At 40.0% G+C, this 15,106-nt stretch overlaps 4 protein-coding genes across 5 annotated transcripts in view; 2 read left to right on the forward strand and 2 right to left on the reverse strand.

The window, feature by feature from the left end:
• sec16a (SEC16 homolog A, endoplasmic reticulum export factor) overlaps positions 1 to 38 on the forward strand; it is an 18,169-nt gene extending 18,131 nt beyond the window's left edge. For both annotated transcript variants that reach the window (XM_030767131.1, XM_030767130.1), the window contains exon 30: positions 1 to 38. This exon is cut by the window's left edge and continues 280 nt beyond it. The gene's annotated coding sequence lies outside the window, so the exon portion shown is untranslated.
• Positions 39 to 1,129: 1,091 nt separating this feature from the next.
• LOC115807053 (uncharacterized) lies at positions 1,130 to 4,871 on the reverse strand. Its single transcript, XM_030767911.1, has 7 exons — positions 4,556 to 4,871; positions 3,877 to 3,991; positions 3,616 to 3,728; positions 3,103 to 3,202; positions 2,910 to 3,031; positions 1,961 to 2,055; positions 1,130 to 1,408 (listed from the first exon to the last, which is right to left on the reverse strand). The coding sequence occupies exons 1-7, from the start codon at positions 4,644 to 4,646 to the stop codon at positions 1,367 to 1,369; spliced, it is 678 nt and encodes a 225-aa protein (XP_030623771.1). The 5' UTR covers positions 4,647 to 4,871; the 3' UTR covers positions 1,130 to 1,366.
• A 344-nt stretch (positions 4,872 to 5,215) lies between these two features.
• rpl28 (ribosomal protein L28) lies at positions 5,216 to 7,382 on the forward strand. The gene is made up of 5 exons (XM_030768300.1): positions 5,216 to 5,248; positions 5,886 to 5,976; positions 6,411 to 6,534; positions 6,790 to 6,908; positions 7,216 to 7,382. Exons 2-5 carry the CDS (start codon positions 5,896 to 5,898, stop codon positions 7,303 to 7,305), a joined length of 414 nt encoding a protein of 137 aa, XP_030624160.1. The 5' UTR covers positions 5,216 to 5,248; positions 5,886 to 5,895; the 3' UTR covers positions 7,306 to 7,382.
• A 3,415-nt stretch (positions 7,383 to 10,797) lies between these two features.
• Positions 10,798 to 14,448, reverse strand: pdcl (phosducin-like). Its single transcript, XM_030768994.1, has 4 exons — positions 14,402 to 14,448; positions 13,006 to 13,196; positions 12,540 to 12,721; positions 10,798 to 12,152 (listed from the first exon to the last, which is right to left on the reverse strand). Exons 2-4 carry the CDS (start codon positions 13,178 to 13,180, stop codon positions 11,604 to 11,606), a joined length of 906 nt encoding a protein of 301 aa, XP_030624854.1. The 5' UTR covers positions 13,181 to 13,196; positions 14,402 to 14,448; the 3' UTR covers positions 10,798 to 11,603.
• Positions 14,449 to 15,106: the final 658 nt, after the last annotated feature.

The raw sequence follows: 15,106 nt of genomic DNA on the forward strand, positions 1-15,106 counted from the left end.
TTTCTCAGTTGTCTCTCCCTTGCTCTCTTTCTTTCTCTTTCTCTCTGAGTTGAGCCCCATTACTCCTGACTGGAACTCCTCTCTGATTGGACTGTGTGGATTTTATAAAGTGCAATAATGTTCTCTGGCCCTGTTAGCCTGCACTTTCCCATTTAGCCACTGCATTTCAGTTGTGTGAGTGGATGCGTGTGTATGTGTGTGTGTTTGTGTGTCAGAGGGGTTTATGGGAGGCAACCAGGGAGATCCAGTCTTGCCTTGTTGTTACGGTAACAGGTTGAGAGAATTGGAATGTTTTAGCTATTTATTAAAACTTCCTGTCTGTAGGTGGAGTCACGGAGGGCAAGGCTTCTTTTTATCGCTACGTAAATATGTATATCAGAATGAATATTTAATGAACTCTAGTCAAAGTGTGCAAAAACCAATTAATCGTATTTTTTTTCCAGATTAATGACTGATTTTGCAGATATTAGTATATTTCATAGATGATGTAATTCATCAATACTTCTAAACCAATTTGTTGGCGCTCCTGCTTATCTAGAAAACAAAAAAAACAGCCCTGATTTTGCCTGAATTTTCATCTCCCTTCATGTGTTTTGTTCTTTTTTGCTGATTTGTTGTGATTTATTTTTGTCTGTCTGTCATATTTGATGTTTCCGACAAACATTTTGGCTCACTGTAGTTCCAGGAGTCTGGTGACAATGGCAGGATTTTGTAAAATCCAAAGGATCAGTCTCTGTGAAGGAAAGCCTGGAATTTTCCAATGTGTTTTGAGCTGAAATTCTCAACAAAAAGGAAGATGTGATAATAAAGATATTTTTGCGCTCTTTAGCACTTTCAGATGTGTCCATTTGTGTTTTTTTTTTTTTTAGGTTGTTATTGTGTTAGCATTATTGTTTGTTTCATATTGTGTATATTAGCAAAAAATCTGTTTCCATCCCAGGCCAAGTTGATTTCCTGAGAAATGTGATGGTTTGTTACAAAGTTATTCACTCAAAGACACATGTCTCATCCAAAACTGACAAATGTTTAATATCTGAAATGACAGGACAAGGAAAAATGACATGTTTAACATTTCAGTATGTTAAAGAGTGTTTTTTTTTTTTTTTTTAGGGTAGCATACATCCACAAAATTAACAATACAAAATCATGCTCCTTCAAAACAGGATGGAGTTCTTAAAAAGAATGGCACAGCCAATGATTTATTAGAGCCTTGGCTCCTCCCATTCACACACCTCCATGGCAACAGCACAGTACCGTTGTTGTGGCGGAAGTGTCACGTCCACTGAGGAGGACTGACAGCACATTCTGAAGAGTACCCGTTATTCCTGCGTGTTGTTTGTGCTCCTGTCTGCTGTCATGAAGATCTTTAGTGTGATGTCTCTGAACATGTTTGGTTTGATAGATCCTCCTGTGGAAGGAAACAACACATGCAGTTTCAGTCTTCTCACAGAGTTCGAAAAATAAAATCTATTCTTATGCATTTCATATTTTAAGTCTACACTAATAACGTCACATTCATTTCATAAGGAGACATTTTTAAGTGAGATGATGCTTTGACAAATGTTTGTTGTCATCAATGCGGAGGTAGCTCGGAATAATGCCCCTGCCTCACTGGTACGTCCAGTCTCTCTAGTGCTTGTTTCAAGAGAATGCTAACATGCTATAATTTAGAGTTCCTAGGAAGCCTACAGACTGAACTAGGTCTGGAGGCAGGCCACAGAATGGGATGGCCTGTAGGGGCCACACATGGGTGTAAGGGTTTTTTTTCCCCAGAGGTTTGGTCATACATTTTATGATTCCAATACTCAGACTGAAATCTTGGTGCCCGACTCCACAGAACAGTTAATCAAATCAGTATGGCTGACCTTTCATTTAGACTGAAGGGGAAAGAAGAAGAGTGAAAAGGTGAAGTCATGTGTGTGTGGAAGTGTTTGTTGTGTGAGCGTAGGTTTGGGGGTACCAGTGCACTCTTTGCCCTTTGCACTGCAACTTCCAACATGGCACGATCATCCAAGAGCTGTCTCAGAGTGTCAGAGTCCATCTCCAACAGCATCCCTATACATACATATACATACACACACACACAAAATATGCATCATTTATAAACATACACACTATACACAACATTTATGTACACATACAGATAAACCATATCATTTATACATATGGATCAACTACAATAGCATGATCTTGTCACCCAAATGTTACAAAATACCATGCTAATGAGAGATGACCTCGCACTGTGGAACTAACTCATTAAAACTGCATTAATCATTGGTGCTGAGAATTAGGAAACACACTGTTACTCTACATATGCTCAAGTTCATTTCTCAGGGTTTCACACCTGCTGTTCATTTCCCCTCAACACACTGGCTCACTGCTCATGACAAATAGGCATAGTTCTATTCACTGGGCGCAAAAAGCTTATGTGCACCTCCACACTTTTAACAGGAAGCTATTTTAACATTGTACGTACTGCTTTAAGGTATATACACCAGGTAACATATGTGCACTGTTCCTGTTAAGGATACTTTCCAATATGAAGATCACATTTCAGCAAATGACCTGCGGATTAAGATTTTAAATTTCTTATACCACTGTTTGCAGAACTATAATGGAAATAACTATTGAATTAAAATGTGAGATACAATTCAGTTCTTCCGCCTTAACAAAATAATTGGCACATTTTGCCCTCTACTGTGCACAATAAAATTGTAATTGCCAAATTAGCTCTTAAACAAAACACATTTAAATACAACAATAAATAACAAATTTCATGATAATACTGGAGTAACAGTGAAATGTACTGTACGCTGAGCTTGACAAATGGCATGGACACTCGTAATATGCAGAAATGTTTGCTGAAATATCTGAAGAAATTCTTCAAAAGCTTTACCTGGGCCGCTCACCTGTGATATCTGAACAATGCGCAGAGTCTATTTGCTGCACACGAGCAAACAGGGTCTCTCCAATCACCTCTGCTTCATCTTTGTCAGAGTTCTCACTCACATCTGTCTCCTCCTCACCCTGCCTACAAAGAAACAAACAGCATTTAGTGTCAACACATAAGACAAACACACAAACTGATAAAGAGACACTCACTGTTTTAAGGTTTCCATGGCAAGCTTCACTTTCTTCTCTAAGAGGGCGGGGTCTGAGAGGAGCTGCAGCACTGCCTCCTTCTTCTGCTCCAGAAGCATGCCTATACGGTTTCCAAGGAAACAGCACCTTAACAACAATGAGCAGATCTGACTTGGACTCAAAGTTGTTGTTTTGTCTCATCACATGGCTGATTTGTGATTTGAGCAATGACAAATCTTTGGACTCGATTAACAATATTTTTGCTGATCTGACTGATGACTGGTTTGTTGATTTAAATGACAGCTGAATTAATCGGCTGGCTGTAGTAACTGATGGTTAGGATTGAGTGGATGTGCTGGTCTTTCACAGAGTGAAACCAGTTCTGAGAGCAGGATGACAACACATGACCATATTTTGAAATTAGGGTCAGGATTTTATAATGTTACACATTCACATTTTGGTCAATACCTTCCCAAAACACATTCATTTTGTGAAATGACAAGGTGTTTACGCCTGAATGGAAAGATGGGCGACCTGTTATTTTCTGAGTATGTCCAGTGTCGTAGAGGTCAATAAGGTCATACAGCCGTTCTCCTATAGAGTCAGACGATGCTGATGCAACATCGTTGTCAGGAGATGTAAAGTTGCTGAGGAATCAAATTGAAGCCACAAATGAAAAACCCACATTCACAGACACACACAGTACAAAAAAACAACAGTGTGTGTTGGCATGAGTACCTAAATTTGTATGTGCGTGGTTTTGTAATTGCGTGTGTGTAACAATGTGTACGTTACCCATTCCCAGTACTGCGTTGCAGTGCAGTCAGGGCTCTCTCCAGCGCTTCATTCAGCAGAGCTTCATTCTTCAACATCTGAACCAACACAGGCCCTGGTAGCTCCAGTAGCATGCCTGCAACCAATCACAAATCAGCACTGTTAAAGTTAACTAATTAACTACAAAACGGCAATGTTACATTGCAAACAATCGAAATCTACCCACATTGACAAACAGCCAATCACAACACACAGTGGTATGCTATAGAACTTTGTCCAGTCAAAACATACCACAGGTGTGTTATGCTGGTGCATGTACAGTGTGTGAATGCCCTTATCATAAGATAAGGGTGACATTTCGCAGTCTCAGCAATGTTTCTTCAGTTAGTCAAAGAGCAAATCATTATAGCTGGACTGTCATTACTTTAAATAGTTCAATAATGAAAAATAAGAGAAATCTGTATTAGTTATCGGACTGGAGTATCAGTGAGGAACTCATTATCACAAACGGGAATCACACGTTCAACATAAAGAGAATATCACATTAAAAACAACCCCAACACACAATCGATCACCAACTAAGATTTCTCTGCAACCAGGAAAAACACAACGGACCGCGTTCGCAGAATAAAAATAGCAAAATAGGTCTTGCTGTCTAAATGTTATCTTTGTGTCCTCTCTGTTATAATATATGCCTTACCTGTGAGTTTTCCTGCTATGTCTGGATGTTTGGGGAGTATTAGCTCATACAGCTGTTCCCCGAGCGTATCCACATCTGTCTCATCTTCCATGTCTGTGGCCTGTGTTTATCCGTATGTTTCCATCAAATCACACTGTTGCGATGTCACGTTTGTCTCCATCCCACGGCTGAATATTACTGTCATCTGCACACCTCACCTAATCGATTTTAAATACAGTAAGAATTCTCTTAATTGTGTAAACCTCTCACAGCAAACAAAATGTTCACTTATACATAAATTAAAGTATCATTGGTGGAAAGGAATGCTCAGTACAATACTTGGAGAATTGCCTTTCAATGATAGTACCACTGTTGTCACTACATCGCGCATATATCTGACGTCCTACATGAGTCGCGGAAACATTACGTAAGGAAACGGAATTCTTGCATGGTTTTGTGAGACAGATATTCATCCGCAAATGAAATGAAATAAACAGTGCTTTTTGACCAAAACACTGCACTTTATTATTAACCTACATAGAAATATTAGCACAATTAATTTATATGAATTCCTTAAATTATCAAAATACTCCTGTGATCCATAAAAGCTGCATTTTACGTACTATTACTTGCTGCCCTATATGCGGAAGAATCTATGATAGTTTTGCCGGAAACGTACCTCTTTCCTTTTCCTCTTTCTTCCGCCGCTGAAAGGTAACGTGGTCGCCTTGTGTTTAATTTTCTATGAATTTATAAGACTTACTTTCACGCTTCTGTCTGTAAAATTCGTTCACATTAGCACAGTTAGTTGTTCGGGACACTATAAGTGCATTAATTTGGACGTCGTTTGGGTCGATTGCTGCTTAAATATGTATACAGCAATATGCTAAGACGGGTCGTTAGTGAGGCCTGTGGCTACGCGGCTTAAGCTAATCTTTGGAGTCGGCAATAAATGAATATATCATTCACACCTCTTAACAGATTTATGCGTGTGCGTGTTCATATATATACCCGCTCTGTCTAAACGGAACCCTTCCGAACGGATAACACGTCAAACATATGATGTGTAGTTAGCTAGCAGAAGTAAGCTGTACTGCCAATAACCTCGGTTTAATTGTCGCTGCCGTTTTTGAGATAGAAGACTGCTTTGTTGTTAACTGTAACGGAAAATAACTTAAAGTTAACGGGCTTGAAATTTCATTGATCCGTGCTCTGTTGCTGTATTATGTACTAAAGAGAAACAGTGTGCTGTATCTGAATGACTCAACCAGTGTGGTAAGGTGCTACCACTGAGTTCGTTGTTGCATTTCAGGTATCGATTGAAAGTCTTATTCCCTCACTTTTTTCTCAGATCGGCCAACATGTCGTCTCACCTGCAGTGGATGGTAATCAGAAACAACTCCAGTTTCCTTATCAAGAGGAACGGACAGACCTACAGTACCGTAAGCACAGACCCTCTTGTCAAAACTAACATCCATTAGCCATTTTAAGTACAACATATACAAGGTTCTGCTTCATATTTCTAGGCTGTTTTGCTGATACCTCTATCCTGATCCAATCTGTTTGGTTTCAGCGATTTCATATAGACTGTAAACCAGTCAGGGTTGAAATATCCTCTTTTTTACTAGGATTAGTCCAAAAGTATACTTTGTAAAGTAACTGACCCTAACCAGTCCTATTTTGTTATGTCTTTAAACCTCATTGCTGCAATGCATCCATTTATGCAAGTAACTTATAGTTATTGCTTGTGCATTTTCTTATCATAAGTGTGAGGGTGAGTATACATTGCATTAGAATTTTGATGTGTGTCTGTTTGCATCATTTACATGAAGCAGCAGAGATTGATTTTATGAAATAAAACTTTGTTCTTTATCAGGAGCCCAATAATCTGAAGGCCCGGAATGCTTTTCGCTTCAATGGCCTTGTGCACCGCAAGACAGTTGGAGTAGAGCCTGCTGCTGACGGCAAAGGTGTGGTCGTCATCCTGAAGAAACGTGCAGGTAACAGACAAAGCCCTGTCTATGCGTGCAGTGTTATCTTTATCTGTTCCCATTGTGTCTTGAGATTTCGGTAGAATTTGACGTTCTGGACTTTGAGGGTACAAGTGCCCAGTGCTGTTTCATGTGTTCAGCTCTCAGTTGAAGGTTGTGTGGAAAGAGTGTGTCTGTCGCATGCTTACTTTTGTTTTTGTAAAGCTGTCTTATGCTGTAGCGGTGTCTGTGATTTTAACTGGACGGTTTTTGTATGCTTGTCAGGTCAGCGGAAACCAGCCGCTTCTTATGAGAAGATCACCATCAATAAGAACTCCCGCGCCACTCTGAGCAGCCTTCGGAACGTCATCCGCAAAAACAACTACAGGAAGGATCTGCGCATGGTCAGCTCAACACACACACGCATACAGATGCAAACTCAGACAGTGGACAGACAAGTAGAGATAGCCAGCCCTATATACACAAATGTACCTGTTTGCACCCAACGCAAAATCCATGAAATCCAAATTTGTGTAGTCAAACCTCACAGTTACCCCTACATACAAAGATACATACACATAAAACACAGTCTCACATAGTGCTGTTTAGTTAGTTCCAAACGCTGTCTCCTGTCTTGTAAACAGAGTTGTTGGGGTTTCTTTCTGAATAAGGTGGTATACTGAGACTGTCTTTCTCCTCTGCTTTCCCTAGGCTGCCCTGCGACGTGCCAGCGCAATACTTAAGAGTCAGAAGCCTGTTGTTGTGAAGAAAAAACGTTCAAGAGCAGCCAAGACCGCATAAATGCGTATAAATATGCTTAAATAGTGTATATTGGCCTGCTTCTTACTTTAATAAAGGTGTTTGGTCATAAAATCTGGTGTTTGTCTCATGTCCTGGTGTGTTTTTCACATTTTATCTCATGATTGACACTTCCCCTCAACACAAATGCTCAACACAATACACAGTTTCTGTGGCAGATACACACCTGCCGTTCAGCACCATCTCTTCGATCTTTTGCAAAATCTGAGGTTGCATTAGAAATTCGCATCAGCAATGATTTTAATGGGTTTTAACAGCAGAAATGTAAAAACCTGTGGTCAGAAGGTCCTTACGGCAGACCAAGAGACTTCCCATTTTATCTAAACTAAGAGACCAGCTCCCAAAAAGTAATCAAAGGATTGACTGAATTTTTTGGAGTATCCTTATTTTTGGTTTGGTACTTCAAAACATGAGTCATATTGTTTAGTATTAACATTACTGTCAATATTCTGTGAACTACAATTGTGTTATCATATGAGACTTTGATTTCACCCTGTTATGTCCATTACATTTTCATCAGTCTTGTGTCTCCATCACTCCCCTAATGAGGGGGAAAGGTCACTGATAATGGAGAATGTTCAGTCTATGTATTACATTTACCCTGAATGTTGTATGGTGGCCCTTGATTGGCTGTTGAGACATAAAGACATGGGAGATTTATAGAGAGCTTCCTTGGATCTCTGTCTTTATGTATACATATACATACACACATGATATATCTATATCTGTATATAGATAGATATGTACACACACACATACATTCCTTCTTTTTCACCCCAAACTACATATTAGTTTAAACTTTTTCCTTTGCATTATTTGTAATAATTTGTCTTTTTTAATTCATGTTTATTTTATGTATGTACTATTTATGTACCTAGTGTAATTTCATAATCCCAAACCCAATTATATGGACTCTCAAATCCCAGAAATACATCTGCACATGCTGCTCAGCCATGCAAAAATGATTGGATTGATCGGTAAAAAAGCAACGTGGTCAACTTGAACTCTTTCTTTTCTCTTTTCTGTTCCTGGCTGTTTAGTCCCTCCCCCACAGGGGCTGTCACCGTGTTGTTCTTTTGACTGTGCCCAGTGTCCATCTTTGCAGCAGCAGATCTGAACTGGAGTGTGTGGAAGTGTTTGTGTGATGGCAGTGATATTTGTCCTGTTCTAGTCCTGAACCTTAGTTGTTCCTCAGAACCCCATCATACGGGCCTGTATCGTGTGATGATCATGCCCGGGACTAGATCTCTAAGGTTTGTATTTGTGTGTGTGTTTGTGGTGTGTTGTGGGGCTTTTGAGCTGCAGGATACTATCCACGCTCTGATCGAAGAGAACATTCAACTTCATGACCAGCTGGAGAATCTCAACGCGGCCCTGCGAGAACTAAGACAGATGATGTTCCACCACTCCGACGGTAAAATATCTCTCATCTATCACTTTTCCGTCATCCTCATTTAGCGTATCATCCGTTTATCCACCTCCATCATTTTGTCGTCTTTGACTCTCTGTTGTTTACTTCTCTTTCCATCTCTTTCTATCTTTACCATCATCCCTCGATTCCTCTCTCATATCTCTTGATATTTTTATAAATTCTAAAATACTCAGAAAATAGGAAATGAGGAAGAGATGAGAGCAGCACCCTGCATCATTTGTCATTCTCATTGTCATTGTCATTCTCTCCACAACATTTAAAGTACTTGTGAGGTGAATTTCTAGCGTGTTCAGTTTCTAAAAAGAGAGAGTGTGTGTGTCAATGTCTCTGATTTTGCAGAGCATGACCATGGACATGAACACGATGAAGATGCACAGCATCTGTGGGAAGAATGGTCACAACATGGTAACAATCTTTTTTTCTCTCTCTCTTCGTGATTTTGCCAAAGTTTCAGTTTGATTCCACAGTAACCTTGACTCTTATCGACACTTTTAGCAGCCATAGAAACAAAGGGTCAATCAATGACTGGCAGTCACAGATCGTTGATGTCACATGGGCTTCCTGTGCCCATAGAAGGCAATCAGGCATTGACAGGTCCTTGGGTGAACGTGGAAATGGGATTAACTCTGTCATATGCATTTCTCCACTAATTCAATGATACTCAGGTGGTTTTAATTTTGACTTCATTTCATACGGGTGGTGATAATTTTTATTTTATTAGTGTATTGGTAACATTGTGCAAGTATATTGGAATGATTATCATTTATTCTGTATTGATTGCCTGGTGTGTATTCGGTATATGTACCAGTCGTGACATTGATTAGTATTGACAATAGTGTGTGGCAGTGACATACACTGATGTTGAAACTGTAGTGATCTTACAGTGTGTGTGTGCTATATGTACCGGTCCAGACATTGCTGGTGAATTGGTAAGATGATGTTGTAAATTGCTTGTGTGTGCATTCATGCGTGTGTGTTTTGTAGGGATCAGTGCAGAGACTCACCTGCTGTTGGAACATGCTCTTTGTGGTCATGATCTCAATGGCTCTTCCAAACCCTCATGTGGACTCGCCCACCTCCTGCTCCTCCTTACTCTCCTCACACTCACACACCTGTTCTTTTGAGACCACACTGCTCACCTGGGTGTGTGTGCATAGACGTATACCATACTAGGATTTATTCCATTCTCAAACCCCACCTTCAACGGACTGGATGTGTACCATTTTACCGTTTCTACAATTGGTGCAAAGTCATGTCAGTCATTATGTTAGAGGAGTATTTATTTGCAGTGGGTCCATTTTCAGACAGGAATATCCTTATTGTCCAATAAGAGAAAAGATAAAGAGATTTCCTCTGGATGACGCTGAGTGTTTGTTTAAAACATACTCACTTTAAAGAACAGTAGAACCATTCTATGAAAAATATATCTTTGTGCAGGTCAAGATTTAACTAGTTAAAAGCATCATTAACATGTACTGGCTCCATTCATCTTAGCAAAATCAATTTTCTTTAATGTTTCATTATTTAAGATCAAACTGTTGTCACATCATTAAATGGGAGCTAAACTGTACTGCACATTCTATATATATTTTGCATTTTAGACAGGACTATCCGCAGTGCAAACATAAAATGTCGCTGCTGAAGTTAAATCAGTCATTCATTCAGTTATTTCTGTTTGAAGTTTGTCCATTTTTTTCTGTTGGTTCTGTGTGTAAGATGGTGCTCCCTGTGAATTTTACGAAGAATACACAATAAAGTTTTAATAAGATCTTGTTTTTTTATTAATAAATATATATGTGTGTATGTGTGTGTAAGATACAAACAATACCATAAACTCAGGCTTGTGACTTTTTTTTATTATTTATTTTGCATGAACAGATAAGTTTAGAAAAAGTAGAAAACTAACAGATGGTTGATAAAATCTAAATGAGAAACGAATAAACATGCACAACTGCTCCAACAAAACACATTTGTAATGAAATCTACAATAAATAATTACACATCAGTGACACTAACAACATATATATATATATATGCATCTCTGTTTGCATACAGTACAAACTAATTTTCCTTATTTGGGATTTATGGGGTTTTTTTTGCCTCAGGGTAACACATGCTGATTGAACACACACAAACAGGCAGGTGGTATTTCTCTAAGTAGTGATTGTGGTTTTTTTTGTTGATTTTAAAATAGAGGTTCATCTGTATTTCATACTTTCACCATGTGTTTTTACCTTAAAACACTGTGATAGACGGAGCTCTGATATGATGATTTCAAATGCTGCGATAATCGCTAGTTTCAACGTGTTACCATCAGCTTGCCTAGATCTGTAAAAACTGGACTATATCAGACTGAGGTCTTGTTCAAACCTCAGCTGTCACAGTGAACAGATCCCCTATCTACTGTTATGTTCGAAGGCAAAACCAAAATGGCTAAAAAGTGAAAAATGGACAAATCTTAACTTTAGGGCCATGGCTTTGTACAGCTACAATAAAATGTTAAAATCTGAGAATAATCTCAAAACAGGTTTTGCAAAGTTATCCCTGTGGCTGAATATTTCTGCTTTTTAAAATAACCATCTGATTCTCTTAGACCCCAAGTTTATGATCTGTATGAATTACAGGTCCTTTTACGTGTGTGTGTGTGTGTGCGCGCTCGCATGCTATAGTTTGCTATTAAACTATATTCCTGTTGTCAGTGTAGAAATTTACTCTGGAATGGAATTTCCTTTATCCCCATTTCAAACAGGTGTTTGTGTGTGTTGGTTTGAGGAGTTTCACAAACATTTTGGTCAACGTATAGAGCATAGATCACAGAGGAGAATCTTGTTACACGCCTGCGTATGCACTAGTCTATATCCAGGTCACTGTCCGTCTCACTGTCGTGTGTGACAGCTGCATTGCGGATGGATGAGTGCGTGTGTGTGTGCTTCTCTGGCAGTAACCCATACTCTTGTAACAGGGCCTCCACATCTGTGGCATAGAAATCATCTCCAAGCTGATCAGAGACACGGACCAAATTCCCAACCAGCTCTCCCCCGCGGTACAGCAGCAGGGCGGGGAGAGCAGAGCTGCGGAAGAGGGCACTGGTGCCTATGGCTGAGCCCTGGACCCGACAGAATTTCACATGTGGGTACTGGAGCGCCAGGCACAGGAGGCTGCCCTCCATGGCCTGGCATGCCGGCACCTCCGGCTCATAGATATGGATCAGGACCAGTGTACCTTTGGCCTCCTCGTCCACTGCCCGCAGAAACTCCTCCCCGCCGGAGAGGTCAAAGACGCGCTCGAAGCGACGTCCGCCGCTCAGCTGACGCCGCATCTCCTCCATCCTCTGTTGACGGTACTGCTGGAGAAACGCTTCGTCATCATCATCATCCTCACCGTCCCGCAAGGCCATCTGAGAGAGAGAGAGAGAGAGAGAGAGAGAGAGAGAGAGAGAGAGCATGAAGACAAACAGAAATAGGACATGGGAGAGAAAAAACAAAGAAGGAAAGAAAAAAAACAGGACTATTTGCAAAAACTCACAATTCTAATAAAACTTTACAGGCTAGAAACTCAGAAATACTTTCATGCTCTTTGAATCTTAAAACATTTCGCTTTCTTTTCCAATCATAGTTTGAATGCATGGGTATACATATTTCCAGACTAAGATGTAGATTCTCTACAAAATGTACCCAACCAGAGATGGGACAAAGCTAAAGCAAAAATAATCCTTAGTCTCTGTATTATCCATATTCCCGACATGTCCTAACCTATCTGTCTATCCATCCTGCTCTCTTCCTACCTTGCCATTGATCTTGTCCTGTAGCTCTTTCTGTTTTTGTCTGTCTTCCTCCTCATCCAGGTGCGATTTACAGGTCATGCTAAGTTTTTTGATCAGTTTCTCCATCTCTTTCTGCTGCTCCACCCGTTGCTCAGTCTCCAACTGCTTATATTTCCTCCAGTCATTTATCACTCCCTTAGGACCTGCGTACACCCACACACAAAGAGAAACACACAAGCGTGCGTGCGTGCGTGCACACGCACACACACACACACAATCAAACAAAGTTAGCAGACTCATGCAAGACTATGCTGTAATTTTCAGCCACTGTTCTTTGGCTTTGATTACCACAACAATAGATGTGTCACTACATAGCTTCGTTAACTATGACAGGCTGCTACTGTATTTGTCTGCAGTGTCACCGTGGAGAAAATCCACGACGAGAGGTTGGTGTATTTGTGTCAGGACATTGCCAGGTTAACTGTACCAGTGTTGACAGCAGTGCCATCAGGGCTGTAGTCGATCTCTGCTTCCAGCACATCGGGGTCACGGATGGTTTTGACTCCATTCTCATCATCCTCGTGATCACTCTCTTCATCCTCACTGCTGCTGTAATAATATTGCAGCTTCTCCCCCAAAATCTTATCATCCAGAGTTGTCATGGTGACAGACACACACCTACAGAGTGAATATAAATCTGAGTGTGTCTACAAGCTATAATAAAAGAACCTTTCCTTAATCCCATGCTTAGATTAATGGTGCAGAAATGGGTGAGAGATCTAGTAATCCAGCCATTACTCCACAGATTATCTCACACATTTAATCTCCACAGAAACACACTGCTATGACTCATATGGGCACGGCTTTCCACATGGAGCATTTAACGGTGTGAGACTGCTGTCCCTGATACAGTTAGTCGCAAATGACATGAAAATAACAGTCTTAATAGGCGATGTGGACAAAGAGCCCATGACTTAACTTCCTGGCCTTCCTCAAACCCGGAGCACTCCTAAAGCCCAATACGATTTAAATCTATAACATGTCAGTCTCATGAGAGGACATATACAAACCTTAGACTAACCCGCAGCATTTAATATATTGTGCCAAATATACACGTATCCGGGACCTTTTATAATCAGGCGATGAACTGCTTTCACGCCAGGAGAGAAAATCCAATTAGCCGTGAATCTCTGGAGGAACTAGCAAAATCTAGCTAACCTTGCTAAACAGTTTACGTACTGACTACCTATTCACAAAAAGCGAAAAACTATTATATGCTGTCAAATTAGTAGATGGGTTTGGTTGTCAGTGCTAACATGTGATTTATGTTTCTTTAGACAGCTACAGTTTGGCAGCGAAGTCTTATGAGAGCTCCTGTTCTGCCCACCTAACTACTACCATACCACATCATATGCCGGACAAATCAGCGTTATATTACATTAAATTACACCACATATCTCTGCTAACACAAACAAATATCCGTTTAGTTAATCAACACTAACTAGTATGACGTCCAGTAAGAAGATCCAGGAGCATGTGACACTAAAGTTAACTAGCATTATAGCAATACCTGGCTAGCTGGTGGAACAACCTGATCCAGTTTAAGAGCGAATCAATGCTGGACAAAAGTGTCTTTTGATGACCACATGTCAATCTGTGCATCAACACTGAGAGCTGAATACCATTCACGTCTAACCCGAACACAAACAATCCGACCAGAAGGTTTCGCATGTAGCATTCTGGCTATCGCGGTGACAACTACGGACGATTCGCTCAATATAACTCTGATATATTCGGTTGCATTAATGCAGAGATTGTTCAAAAATACGACCATGACATATTAAAGCATATTTCACAACGGTTTACATTGAACGAAGTCTTACCAGCTGGTTACACTCTTTGTTGTTTGCTAAACGAGTTGCTATTGATATCGTTTCACTTCCTCTACAAACGCTACTCCCGTAAGTATGTCATTCTATACGCCACAGCCTAATCCACCAATTATGTCTCAGTACGGAACTGCCAATCTAGACATTCTCAAATGAAGTGGCAAATACGGCAAGAGGACTATACAGCTTTCTATCAGCTCACGGAACAAAGGGTTGTGTGTAGCCATTTGCGGAAAGCTTGTTTGCACTGAAAATTCACGGCCATTTTACCATTTTGTAGCGAACATGCGTATAAAACATTATTATTATTATTATTATTATTATTATTATTATTATTATTATTATTATTATCAGTAGTAGTAGTAGTAGTAGTAGTAGTATTGTTGTTGTTGTTGTATGATTGATGATGATGATGTGTGCTGGGTTGCACCATTCAATTTGCATCATATTATTAAAAAGATGCCATAAGCACCACATAAGCTGTTGCAACTTTTTGCACTAGCCTTTTACAAATGTCAACAAGGTCTAACGTTTTGTCAATGTCCTGTAATACGTTCATCTGCCTAATTTCATTGATGGCCTCTCCTCTTGTAAGACATTTAAAAAACAAAACTGTGACTATGGTAACTATGACTGTGACTATGGTAACTATGGGTGCCACACCACTGTGAAAATATAAAAATGTAAGGTTTGTTTCAA

This window comes from Chanos chanos, chromosome 3 (genome assembly GCF_902362185.1).
Source record: "Chanos chanos chromosome 3, fChaCha1.1, whole genome shotgun sequence".
NCBI lineage: Eukaryota > Metazoa > Chordata > Actinopteri > Gonorynchiformes > Chanidae > Chanos > Chanos chanos.